Source organism: Mobula birostris, chromosome 1 (genome assembly GCF_030028105.1).
Source record: "Mobula birostris isolate sMobBir1 chromosome 1, sMobBir1.hap1, whole genome shotgun sequence".
NCBI lineage: Eukaryota > Metazoa > Chordata > Chondrichthyes > Myliobatiformes > Myliobatidae > Mobula > Mobula birostris.
Window position 1 is genome coordinate 35,879,019 of NC_092370.1, and position 14,638 is coordinate 35,893,656.

Sequence of the window (14,638 nt, forward strand, 5' to 3'; positions counted from 1 at the left end):
TGCATCAAAAAATACATGTCCAACAGTATTAAATTCTGGGTGGTGTACTGAAGAATCAGTGGCCATTGTTTGTGAACTATATAGTAGTGACAAAAATCTACAATATAACCATATAAAAATTACAGCACGGAAACAGGCCATCTCAGCCCTTCTGAATGCTGGTTATGGAGAAGTTGGAGAGACAGATGTGGTCAGTGTAAAGAAGTGCCGTGAGACCCATCCTTGAGACTGAACTCTGACGTTGCAGAGTTTTATTTCCCAATTGAATGAGACAGCATAACTTGATTGCAAAGAGGACGAGAGAACGCTCAAATGCTAGTTGTGGCACTGATGTTGGTGTGCTTGGCAGGTGAATGAAAGTAAAGCAATAGAAATGATAGAATCATCTGGGTCATTGGGTTGATCTGGGCAGATAAACTAAGATGGCGTTCCTCACCATATAACATCATAGCTGAAAGGAGGATGGGGAGGCCATGGTAAAGGTTTAAAAAAAACCTGATTTATATCATAGCAGCTGTACCTGGCACAGTAGAGAGCCTTGTTCTTTTCTTGCTCCCAGTAAGTGTAAACACTGAGAATTGGTGCAGCTGTTGTGTTTAATATTCACGGCAGGAAATTTCAGTGGCTTTGTGAAATATAGTGCATTAATACTGAAAAGATAAACACATTTGGAGAGCACAGGAAGGGTCTTGTGTTTTTCTGGGAGTAAAATGTTTCCTAATGAATATGAATGCTCTGGGTTTCATGGAGCCATATGGTAGGCTTTCTAATTGTGGTGTAACATGGTGTGCAACTGACTCATTGGTGTTTTCCTTTCCCCCATGTTCCTTCAAGAACGGTTACCCTGACCTCGCCATTTCTCCATTAAACAGAGTTGTACATTGAGTGATGATTCCTTGTTGCCTTGCAGAAAGTCAGTTGCACTGCGCCATCAGTAATTTTTGCATCATCTTTAGCCATGGGTGAGGTACTGCAAGACTAGAGATAAGCTAATGCTGTTCCAATAGTCAAGAAGGCTGGAAGGGATAAACTGGGAAACTACTGGTCAGTGAACCTTAAGTCAGTAAAGGGAAACTATTGGGAAGAAAAATGATGAACAGTTGGAAGGGTCCTACCAAAGGGTTTCGGCCCAAAATGTCAGCTGTACTCTTTTCCATAAATGCTACCTGGCCTGCTGAGTTCCTCCAGCATTTTGTGGATGTTGCTCGGATTTCCAGCATCTGCAGATTTTCTCTTGTTTGAGAAAGGCTGATTAAGAGAAGTCTGTGTGTGGTTTTGTGCACAAGAAATACTGTGTTACAAGACTGATGAAGGCAAGACAGTAGCTGTGCTATACATGGACTTTAGCAGGGCTTTTGACAAGGTCCCTGCTCATTTGACTGGCCTAGAAGATTCAGGGAAAAGAGATCCTATGTGTTTTGGCAAACTGGATCGGAGATTGGCTTGCTGACAGAAGGTAGAGGGTAGAGGTGGAGGATTGATCCTTCTGACTGGAAGTCCTTAACTAGCGGTCCACCTAAGGGATTGGTGCTGGATCTGATGTATGTAAGTGACTTGGATGAGAAAGTCTCTGGTCTAATGAGTAAGTTTGCTGAGCACTTGAAGATTGATGGAGACCTAGATAGTGAGGCTGGTTGCCTAAGAAAAACAGCAAGACATAGGTCAGCTAGTAAATTGGACCAAGCAATAGCAGATGGAACACAATCAACATAAGTGTGATGCAGGGACCTTTGAAGAGTTAATATAGCACAGATCTTCAGGTTGACCTGAAAATGGTGGCGCAGGAGGAGAAGGTAGAGAAGAAAACATTTAGCCTGCTTGCTGCCTTAGGCTGGGTTATTGATTGCCATAGTTGTGACATCATATTATAGCTGTACAAGACGCTGGTTAGCCACGCCAGAGCAAAGTTGTGGTAGCACAAGGAAGAATGCAGAAGAGATTCACCAGGACGTTACAAGGTGAGATTGGATAGACTGGGGCACAGAGGCTGAGAGATGACCTTGTAGAGATTTATAAAATTCTGAGGGGCATAGCAAGGGCAAAGAGTCACAGTTTTTTCCCAAGGTAAGGGCGCCTGAACCTGGAGGGAGTAGGGAAATATTCAAAGGAGATTTTGGTGGCAGGGGGGTGGAAGTGGGGAGAAGTATTCCATACAGAGGGCTAGTACATGGAACAAGCTGCTAGAGGTAATAGTAGAAGCAGGTAGAATCACAAATTTTGAAAAAGTGTTTGGATAGTACATAGAGATGAAGGGAATAGAGCAATATGGGCCAAATGCAGGAGAGTTGAATGACCATCGATTGGTATCTCAGGCCATTTGGATGTCAGGCTGAAATGTATAATTTCATACTTAATTGCTCATTTATCTTAGGACAATTATATTTTTTATGGCAGCGTCAGCATGATTCATGCATATCATCGTATAGTTGGTTTACATTGCAGGCATGTTCCAAAGTTTTGTAGTCAGTTTTACAGAGATGTTGGAGATGGACGCCTCTGGGCATCTCTCAGCCAGTGGAGCTGAGTTCTACTTGACGTCCCTGAACCGGTTCTTCCAGATAGATGTCCATGTAACTCTGACCTCCAGCAGGGTTCCTCTCAGCCACTGGACGTGAACTTCACCAGCTGACCTCCTTGGCCATTTAAGGTGATCTTCACAAGATCTTCTCAACCACTGGAGCTGAGCTTCATTAACAGAGTCAAGAAAAAGATGCTACTGAATAGTGCATTTTTTTCCAAGGGTGTTCACCTTGTGGCTGATATTTTTTTTGTAGCCTGGGGAAGATACATGCGCAGGACAACACATACTTTTTCGGGTCTTTAATTCCTTTATCTGTTTTCGATGTTTTAATGCAGAAAGAGAGTATTGAAATAAAAATGATGAAATGAATTTTAAAAAACAGTTCCCGCTGTTACAATCTCAGCTAAATTTTGGGTCACACCCTTGTTACACATGCAGTATGAAAATAACTGAAACAAAATATACAAAACCATGCGGTAGTGGCAATTCTAAAAGGAAGCAATACAAAGAACATTAGAATCCCACCAACCCTGTATGTTATACACAACACCAAAATTATGAATAAATACATCTCATCTTAACTAAGAGATATACTAACATTTGGCACACGAGCTTAACTTCAAAACACATATGGGCTAGACCTTGAAACGAGTTCTCCTCGCTCACGCTACAGGAACGGAGATTAACACATTTACATTAATCTGTTACATTCACATTCTGTCGTGAAACAATAAAAAAAGACAAAAATAAACTTTCACAAGAACTTTTACAGTAAATTGCCTTATAGTTGAATTACTATAAAGACTAACTTACTAGGCCAATAAGGAATGTCACCCAATCACGGAATCCAGCGCTGATAAAATTTACTCGTGTAAGTCTAAAGCATCCACATGTAAGATGTGTCAAACTACCGATGTTCTAGATTTACAAACAAGTATAAACGAATTTGCATGGATATTACCAAATATTATTCACCTTTCCTCACCAGACCTGGAGAAAGCACTCGAATGTTGTTTTCTCTAGAGCATGGTAACTCTTCGTTCTACTCCACACGTGCAAAATGATGTCACTGTTTTCTCTTAAAGGCACAGGCAGCTATTTTAGCATTGCAGGGGTAAATACACAAGTGCACTTTAACAATAAAAAATGATGTACAACGGTCATCTGTTTGCACATTAATTGACTGGAGAAAGATACTGTGAGTTGACTTGCAGGAAGTGTGCATGAATGCTTAAACAGCATTAAATGTATAATCACTCTGTCATTCAGAAACCCTCCAACCATGATGTTATCGCCTTAACGTTACCCTATTGCAGTGTATGCGAAAGATTGTAGGTGTGCAGTAATGAGAATTTCTCAAAATTTGCTTTTGTGATGCACTTTGTCAGTGGGAGGGGTAAATTGCTGAGTCCAGCTGTATGACTGCAGTGTTTAACATAACGGAATGTGGAACTGGATTGGTAAATTGCTCCATGGGCTGCCACTTATTGGTGAAATATCTGTATTTTGAGCATTTGATTTCTGAGATTTTGACATTAGTTTTTTAACAAAATACAATGTTAGTCAACAGCAGTGTTGATGTTATTGGCTGCACACTTTATGTTAATAGATAACATGAAATCTAGATTTGTGTTGAAGCAGTGAATTAAAATATTTACTTCAGATTTTGCCATTCTCTTTTGAATTGACATTGTTTACTCAAATCTGGGAATAGTTCTGCCAATATCCTACTGTTACATTTATTCGTAATTTGCATTATTTCCGTTGTCTTAGTGCTGACCAAGCTCACTGGTTATAAAATCACTGTGGGGGAGGGAGTGAAGATTTTCTTAGAAAGTTATCGATCATATTGTTCCGTTGAGTTCTATCCAATGTGGTCATCTTGTAGGCAGAGCTGCTGTTGCTATAGTTAGTGTAATTAAAAACAATGTCTCTGAAGGCACTGCCATAATCCCATTGGAAAGGCAAACTCAGCAGGAGAGAGTGATCCTCCCTTCTGGCAGGCTGTTGGAAATGAGCACATTGCATCTGCTTTGAGCCAGATTGCCCCGTGCACTCTCAATGCATCTTGTTTTCACTTCACGCTGCTTCTTAAGAAATTAAAATGCGGGATGGTGCTCACATAGCAGCTGTTCAGAGTGGATCTGGGATGTGAAGTGAAGGGAGAAATGAGGAACCAGACTGTCAACCTATTTCTGACCATTAACTTTGAGAAATCAGAAGCAGATGTAGTTTGAGAGCACCAGACATTGAGTACTTCAAAATTATGCCCAGACTGGCATGTATTTTGTAATTATCACATAGCTATTGCTTGTATTGATCTTCTCAGTTAATTCTATCAATGAAATCAAGGAAAAAGTTGTTCAACTTTGTAGCCAAATAAAATTAGGCCTTGCTATCTAACTAAGGCTGTAACTAAAATTCCAGACACAAATAATCAATATTATTATTTCTTGGACTGAAATGGTAGTCTGTACCTTGGGTTAGTGAACAGATATTAAAATTGGAGCATACAAGTAAATCACATATCACTCAAGCACCAGATTAATAGTTTTTAACCTATCTTAAGACCAAGACGTGACCGTAAAATAAAAGATCTGAACTTTGCAGAGAAAATCAGGAAGACTTTAGATTAAACATAGTCATAGAAAAGTATAGCACAGAAATAGGCCTATCCAGTCTGTGTCAAACCATTTAAATTGCCTAGTCCCATTGACCTGCACAGACCAGAGCCCTCCATATACTTCCCATCCATGAAACCTATCCAAACTATACTTAACCGTTAATATCAAGCTCGCATGCACAACTTACGCTGGCAGATCATTCCACATTCTCATCATTCTGAGTGAAGAAGTTTCCCCCTCATGTTCCCCTTAAATGTTTCAGCACTCACACTTAACCCATTAACCTCTGGTTGTAGTCGCAGTTGAAAAAGCCTGCTTGCATTTACTCTATCTACCCCTTATAATTTTGTATACCTCTATCAAATTTCCCCTCAATCTTCTATATCCCAAGGAATAAAGTTCTAACCTATTCAGTCTTTCCTTATACCTCAAGTCCTCAAGTCTGGCAACATCCTTGTAAATTTTCTCTATACTCTTTCAACCTTATTTACATCTTTCCTGTAGGTAGGTGACCAAATCTGCACTCAATACTGCAAATTAGTCCTCACCAATATCTTATACAAATTCAACATAACATCCCATCTCCTGTACTCAGTACTTGGATTTATGAAGGCCAATGTGTCAAAAGTTTTCTTTAGGGCCCGATCTACCTGTGCTGCCACTTTCAATGAATTGTGGATCTGTACTCCCAGATCCCTTGGTTCTACTGCACTCCTCAGTGCTCTACCATTCACTGTATAAGACCTACCCGGGTTAGTCTGACTGAAGTGCAACATCATGCTCTTATCTGCATTAAATTCCATATGCCATTTTTCAGCCAATTTTTTTTTCCCCAGCTGGTCTAGATCCTGCTGCAAGCTCTGATAGTCTTCTTCTCTATCCACTGCACCCCCAATCTTGGTGCCATCCACAAATTTGCTGATCCAGTTTACCACATTATCATCCAGATCATTGATATAGATGACAAACAACATCGGACCCAGCACAGATCCCTGCGCACTCCACTAGGCACGGGCCTTCAGTCAGAGAGGCAGCCATTTACTACCACTCTCTGGCTTCTCCCACAAAGCCAATATCTAATCCAATTTACTACTTCATCTTGAATGCCAAGTGTCTAAATCTGCCTGCCAACCTCCTATGTGTGACCTTGTCAAACGCCTTTCTAAAGTCCACGTAGACAAAATCCACTGCCTTGCCTTCATCGACTTTCCTGGTAACTCCTCAAAAAATACTTAAGATTGGTTAGACGTGACCTTCCGAGCACAAAGCCATGCTGTCTATTCTTAATCAGTCCCTGTCTATCCAACTACTCATATATCTGGTCTCTTAGAATGCCTTCCAGTAATTTTCCCACTATTGATGTCAGGCTCACCAGCCGATAGTTTCTTGGTTTATTTTTAGAGCATTTCTTAAACAGTGAAACAACATTAGATAATCCTCCAGCCCTCTGGTACCCCACCTGTCACTAAGGATGATATAAATATCTCTGACAGGGCTCTTGCAATTTTTGCACTTGCTTCCCACAGGGTCTGAGGGAATATCTTGTCAGGCCCTAGGGATTTAGCTACCCTAATTTGCCTCAAGACAGCAAGCACCATCTCCTCTATAATCGGCATAGGGTCCATGAACTTGCTGCAGCTTTGCCTCACTTCTGTAGCCTCTGTGTCTGTCTCCCGAGTAAATACAGATGCAAAAATTCCATTTAAGTTCTCCTCCATCTCCACACATGGATTACCATTCTCATCTCCCAGAGGACCAGTTATGTTCCTTGCAATCATTTTGCTCTTAGCATATCCATAGGATCCATTGGGATTCTCCTTCACCTTGTCTGCTAATGCAACCTCATGCCTTCTTTTAGCCCACCTGATTTCTTTCTTAGGTGTGCGCCTGCATTTCTTGTACCTCTACCGGCCTATACCTGCTATGAACCTTTTGTTTTGTTAACCAAGGTTCCCTAAACCTGTTACTTTTATCTTTTATTCTGAAAGGCACATACAAGCTTTGTACTCTAAAATTTTACTTTTGAAAGCTTCCCACTTACCAAGTCCTTATTTGCCAGAAAACAGCCTGTCCCAATCCACACTTGTCAGATCCTTTCTGATACCACCAAAATTGGCTTTTCTCTAATTTAGAATCTAAACCTGCAGACCAGACCTATCTTTTTCCCATATTTACTTTGAAACTAATGGCATTATGATCACTGGATGCAAAACGTTCTCCGACACAAAATTCTGTCATCTGCCCTGTATCATTCCCTAATAGCAGATGAAGTACCACACACTCTCTCATTGCGACTTCTATGTACTGATTAAGCAAACTTTCATCCTCTCTATCCCATCTAGTCTGGGAGTAACAGTCAACGGATGGAAAGTAAATCCTGTTCTTTAAAGATTGAAGTTGTAATATCAATAGGATTTATGATGGTACAGTAGTAGTTACATATGAAAACAAAACAGTTGGAATTCTGAAAAGTGCCAGCACTTCCACACAGGCATTTACCCTTCCTGTAAATGTCAGGAAGCTCAGGGCTCTAGTGTAAAAACAGAAGCCCTAAATGTACTGGCTGATTTCCGCCAATGATTTATCACCTCCCGCCCCGCCCCCCATGGAATTAAGTGACAACATGAAAACTGTCTATAATTCTGCAGTACTTTAGCTGAGAAATCTGCTCACAGAAGCTAAGCCTGGCGAACTCATTTCAATGCAGGGTGGAGAGGAATTATAAAGTTATTTACATTTCTTTTGAACTGAGATTATTTTAACTGTTTACAAGTGTTTTAGAATGATTTATTTTAAGACATTTTAAGAGCTTGTAACTTTTTGACTTTTAATAGTTTTTATGAACATCAGAGATATTCTGAAGAATTCAGTGTCTTAACAGCCAGCTGATCCAGGGGAAGCTTATGGTTTTATGATGGTCAGTGTTGTTGTTGTTGGCCTGTATTGCCCTGGCCCATCCACATGATATTGTTAAATCAGGGTCCTGACATTTTAGATTAAGTGGAATTGGATAACACTTGCAGGCAAGTTAACATTAGAGGAACACTCACAACACACTGGAGGAACTCAGCAGGTGGGGCAGCATCCGTGGAAAAGATCGGTCGACGTTTCGGGCCGGAATCCTTTGTCAGGACTGTAGAGGGAAGGGGCAGAGGCCCTATAAAGAAAGTGGGGGGAGAGTGGGAAGGAGAAGGCTGGTAGGTTCCAGGTGAAAAACCAGTAAGGGGAAAGACAAAGGGATGGGAGAGGGGAGACAGGGAGGAAAGGTGAAGAAGGAATAGGGGAAAACGCAATGGGTAGTAGAAGGAGGCAGAAACATGAGGGAGATGATAGGCAGCTGGGGGAGGGGGCAGAGTGACATAGGGATAGAGGAAGGGAGGGGGAGGGAATTACCAGAAGTTGGAGAATTCTATGTTCATACCAAGGGGCTGGAGACTACCTAGACGGTATATGAGGTGTTGCTCCTCCAACCTGAGTTTAGCCTCACCATGGCAGTAGAGGAGGCCATGTATGGACATATCCGAATGGAAATGTGAAGCAGAGTTGAAGTAGGTGGCTACTGGGAGATCCTGTCTGTTGTGGCGGACGGAGCGGAGGTGCTCGACGAAGCGGTTCCCCCAATCTGCGTCGGGTTTCACTGATGTAGAGGAGGCCGCACTGGGAGCACCGGATGCAATAGATGACCCCAACAGACTCACAAGTGAAGTGTTGCCTCACTTGGAAGGACTATTTGGGGCCCTGAATGGTGGCAGGAGAGGAGGTGTAGGGACAGGTGTAGCACTTGCACTTACAGGGATAAGTGCCAGGTGGGAGATCCATGGGGAGGGACATGTGGACCAGGGACTGCGGAAAGTGGAGAGGGCTGGAGAGGGAAAGATCGGTCCCTCCATGAAACATTGCGGAACCCCCCCCCACTTCCTGGCTGTTGGATCTCGCTGTTGCCCTTATCCACCCCGTCTGCCGGAGCTGACTTTACTCTATACTTTATTGTTGTCAAACAATTGATAGTAGAGCGTACAATCATCACAGCGATATTTGATTCTGTGCTTTCTGCTCCCTGGATTACAAATATTAAATATTAAAAATAGTAAAAATTAGTAAATACTAAAAATTTAAATTATAAATCAGAAACAGAAAATAGAAAAATGGAAAGTAAGGTAGTGCAAAAAAACCGAGAGGCAGGTCCGGATATTTGGAGGGTACGACCCAGATCTGGGTCAGGATCCGTTCAGCAGTCTTATCACAGTTGGAAAGAAGCTGTTCCCAAATCTGGCCGTACGAGTCTTCAAGCTCCTGAGCCTTCTCCCGGAGGCATGCTTGGGGAGGCATGACCCTATCTCACTTGGGTATGAGGCCCTCTGGTTACTCCCACCTGGTTTAACCCGCCTGTCGATGTGGTGTACCAGAGTGTGGCCGCTGTCGCTTGGAAACAGCTACTTGGAGCCACAGGTGAGAGCTGAGTGTCTGGTGGGGACCAAAGGTGAGTGAGCTGCCCCAGAGTGAACACGATAAGTTCCTTCACCAGAAGTACTACCCTTTCCTGGACACCCCCACACCCCATCTTGCTCATAGTAACTGAAGTAACTCTGTGTCCAATAAGTAATATCTATATAAGTGCACTGTATCATTTGAGATAGTGTGTATCTTAGCCTTGCTTCTTCTAATAGGTTTTACCTTAATTCTGTCCACTTCCACTTGTTTGACGTTGCAGTCAGTTTTTGGCCGCAAATACTTTTCCTTGCTCATATTGGCTTCTCCGAAACAGACATCAATGTTATTTAAATGTGGAATGATTTAATGCTGATATTGCAGTGACTTTGCATATGAATTTATTTGTGTTACTATATACGTGACCTTTTCAGTAACTTTCAATGTATTCCAAATGTTTAGAAGAAGTAAAAATTGCAAATGAGAATTTATTTTAATCTTGGATCTTTACTATCTGGAATGGAAGCAGCCAGTGCTTTGCCTAGTACTTTGAGAAACCGATAACAAGATCACTAGATTGTGTATAGCCTGCTAGTTATAGAAGTGGCTGCCGAACTTTGTAACAGGGACTTCATCATAGACGATGAGCTGCCCTTTCATTTTCGGGACCCCTTCTCTACTGCTTCAGATTATCTGTTACAGGGCTTTCTGGATTAAAAAAAAATGAAGACAATATGTACAGAACTTGGCATGGTAGTATAAAGTTTTGAAATCAGTTCTAAGAATCTGGAAATTTAATACTGGTAATCAATAAAAGTGTCCAACAGGCAGTTAGACAGTACTTAGAAACCATACTGGTTTAAAGATGGACATCTCTTAATGCAGTGCCTTCTCTCCACATTTCTCACATGACTATCAGCTCCAGCCCACCTGTGCTGGGGGTTGTTTAGCCAATTAACCTACTGATTGGGATTTGGGAGGAAAGCCATGCAGTAAACGGGGAAATGTACATGCTCCTTGCAGTGACAGAGTTCAGGTCCTAAGCTGAGTTGCTGGAGATGTGAGACAGTAGCATTACCTGCTGTATGGTTCTGGTGTTCCTCAGTGCTGGACTTCTGACTACCCTCTGAAGTAAGCTAACAAAGCACACAGTTGTATCAATAGCGTTGAACAGTCAAAGGTGACCTTGCCCCACAATCCAAGGCAGATCAATGCCCCAGATTACTTCACAGATTGCTACCAGACAAGATTTAACACCAAGCTTCATGAAGTATTAGCTGAGGTGAAAGATTTGAGTATTATCCTAGCGGAGATGACAGAATTTTGAATGATCAAGTTCATAGGAAGTAATAATCAAGTCTCTGGGCATCAAGCTCATGAAGGGAGTTTCTGCAGAGATCCGATGCAAGGCTACAGTTGGGATTTAATGATTACAAGGCTGATGTGGGATTGTGGGCAGAAGCTCACCTTGGAGAATAAATTTGACATCAAGATTGCTAACAATCTAGCTTTGTGTTAGATAATAACTAGGAAGAAGTGCTGGTTTCACAAGTCAAATAAAATTAAGTTTGTTTTATTAAATTGTTTTATAATTGTCACGGGTGCAATTGCTGGCTTGAAAAACTTTATTTTACATACTATCCATACAGATCATTTCATCACATCGGTACTTCAAGGTAGCACAGGGGAAAAGCAACAACGGAGTTCTGAACAAAGCGTTACAGAGAGATTGCAGTGCAGGTAGAAGGGAAGATCCAAGGCCATTGGCTGAGAGGTGGAATTTACTGTGGAGATCCAGTGAAATGGCTTTCTGACACTTATTGGGATGACATTTTTAACTTGCATAAGTGTATGTGATACGGGCAATTTGGAGACAGTGGAGGTGCTGAGAGTGATAAAGAGGTGGAGCTGGGTGAGAGTAATGCATATTTGATACAAAATATCGCGTTTTCCAATGACCTGACCGAAGAGCAGTGTGTGCACCGAGAGTTGATGCTTAGGTGACATAAGAACAGAAAGCAGGGTCAGGAGCTTTGGAGGAGGTTCTCAGAGTGTGACCAGAAAGATCGGAATGTGGTTGCGTCCTGCAGTTGGGTGGAAGAAGGTGCAGTCCTACCTGGTGGGTAGAGGAATGAGGATGCGATCTCACCACAGAGGCGTGGGCTTCCTGGGAAAATGCCATGGTTGCTCAAAGTTCCATTCAAAGTTGTCCAAGGACTTTGAATGGAGAAAGGAGGTGGAATGTGTGCTGGAAATAGTTTCTTTCTCCTCTGAGAATGTATATTCCATGTGGGGAGAGGCTCATTAACAATATTGGCTAAAGTAGTGTCTAGGAAGAGAAGTTACATAGTCGGGGTGGAACAATTAATACAAAAAAAAACAATAAATGGTCATTTGCACCTTTCATTGGCTATTGAGTGCGATTTTTTTTTCAATCCTTGCGCGACAATACAATGTCAAGTGTTTATCCGGTAGCAAGAACCTGAAGTCTTGCAGTGCTTTAATAGCTGAAATCATTCCATAATCCCTTTGATCCCATCAGCAGGATATAGGGGTAACCATTTTAAATTGCTAACTAGAACTGTCTTTTAACCTTGAAGTCATTTTGTCTAAACAAATGTTGAACCACTTAAATTTTATAGAAAATAAGACTATTTGATCACACTATGTTGCCACCTTATTCTTAACTGGCCTCTTTAAAGAAATATATCCATTAAAATCAGCACAAAGAGGTTTCAGGATTAAACTACCTGTGGGTGTCCTGCAAGAATCCATGTTGCAATAATTTCCTCTTGTTTTTGCAGAAAAAGTAGCTGCAAATGAAGATGCAGTGCAGAAGGCTGATGTATCCTCCACAGGTCAAGGTGTCATCGACAAAGATGCACTTGGACCAATGATGCTCGAGGTCAGTTTAGAACCAAGAGCTATAGAAACTTAGTTTTACTGTCACTTCTTAAGTGACTTGCCTATTGAACTACAGTTCATTCAAATGCTTTGTGGTTTTGCTCAAACTAATAAGAGAACATATATTACTGACATCTGATGGTTAAATTAATCTTTCCTGGAGAAGAATCTGTTGTACTTGAGGTCTGTGTCCCTAAATTTAAACATACGTTTGTAATTAAAATATCAAATTAAGCCAAGTATCACTTTTCAATATTATTAAGATCAGATAAGAGGCTCTAACCATCGTCCCGTGACATTTGGTGGCATCACCATCACTGAATCCCCTACTGTCAGCATCCTGGGGAGTTACCATTGGCAGGAAACTGAATTGGTCTAGCCATATAAACACCGTGGCTACCAGAGCAGGTGAAAGGCTGGGAATCCTGCTGTAACTCACCTCCTGACTCCCCAAAGCCTGTCCACCATCTCCAAGGTTCAGGTCAGGAGTGTAATGGAATACTCGCCACTCGCCTGGATGAGTGCAGCTCCATCAACACTCAACAAGCTTGACACCATCCAGTACAAGGCAGCTCACTTGATTGGTGCCACTTCCACAAACATCCAATCCCTCCACCATCGATCAACAGTTGTAGCATTGTGTACCATCTACAAGATGCACTGCAACAACACACCAAAGTTTCTAAGGCAGCACCTTCCAGACCCACGGCCACTACAGTCTAGAAGGGCGAGAACAGCAGATACCTGGGAACACCACCACTTGGAAATCCCCCTCCAAGTCACTCACCAACCTGACTTGGAAACTTATCACTGTTCCTTCATTGTCGCTGGGTCAAAATCATGGAAGTCCTTTCCTAACAGCACTGTGGGTGTACCTGCATCTCAGGGACTGCAGGGGTTCAAGAAGGCAACTCATCACCTCCTTCTGGAGGGCAACTAGGGATGGGCAATAAATGCTGGCTTAGCTAGCGATGCTCACATCCCATAAATGAATAAAAAGAAGGAAAAAAAGTGAAGACAGGGTTCACTGACATTATCTGACCTCCTTACCAAAACATGATCACAGCTGCCTTAATCCAGTATTAGGCGGAATTACGGATGAAAGAGCTGAGTTCCAGAGGTGAGATAAAAGTTGCTTGGCTGCACCATAAATCAACTGCAAGGCACAAAGTACCTAATCGCTCAAGAGCTTTCTTCATGAGGAAAGACTGAGATGACACCGTTTTCTGAGTTTTCCTCCAAGTTAGATGCTTAGGCACATATTGGTTTATTATTGTCAATAGCAAGGTACAGGAAAGACTTTGTTTTACGTGCCGTCCATACAGATCATTTCATTACAACATTGCATTAAGCTTGTGCAAGGGAAAGCAATAACGGAATGGAGAATAAAGGTTACAGTTATAGAGAGAATGCATTGTAGGCAGACAATAATGTACTAGGCCAGAACAATGTAGATTGTGAGGGAAAGAGTCGACCATATCATACTAGGAGCCATTCAGTGGTCTAATAATGACGTGATAGATGTTCCTCTTGCAGTGGCGGTGTAGGAGAAACTTCACACAGAATCCAGAGGTTCAAGATTATTCACTTCCAGCTTCTGGAGTTGTTAGGGAGAGGTGCTACTCGTGTGCAGTATCATCTAGCACTAGGCATAGCAATGGGATGGGTTGATGTTTGGCAGTGGTCCCCAACCTCCGTGCTGCGGACCAATACATCGCCGTGAAGAATGCAGCGGTACAGCGGTAGCCAGAACGCACCCTGCACATCTTTAAGAAAAAAGCCAAAATAAACAAGCTAATTGATTAGGTGCCGCCTGGCACGTAAACGTCGGCCCAGATCAGAGGCGATTGCCGATTGCGTCGCCTGTGATCTGGACCAACATTTACGTGCCAGGCGGCACCTAATCAATGAGCTTGTTTATTTCGGCTTGTTTCTTAAAGATGTGCTGGGCACATTCCAACTACCGCTGCACCGCTGCATTCTTCGCGGCAGTGTATCGGTCTGGGGCCCGGAGGTTGGGGACCGTGATGTTTGGCATAGAGATCATATAGGATGGAAACAGACCCTTCAGCTCACCAACTCTGCTCTGGTCATGGAGCACACATTTACAATCAACTTGTGCTGTTCCTTTTACATTCTCACCCCCCACTTTACTGTGTCC

The 14,638-nt window shown here is 42.3% G+C and overlaps 1 protein-coding gene across 10 annotated transcripts in view; it reads left to right on the top strand.

Annotated features, from left to right (window-relative positions):
* The window catches only part of ncoa2 (nuclear receptor coactivator 2), a 346,138-nt gene that overhangs the window by 252,148 nt on the left and 79,352 nt on the right, over positions 1 to 14,638 (top strand). For all 10 annotated transcript variants that reach the window (XM_072253878.1, XM_072253913.1, XM_072253869.1 and 7 more), the window contains one exon: positions 12,378 to 12,478. In XM_072253878.1, the coding sequence (XP_072109979.1) occupies positions 12,378 to 12,478 (101 nt within the window). The remainder of the gene's footprint in view (positions 1 to 12,377; positions 12,479 to 14,638) is intronic.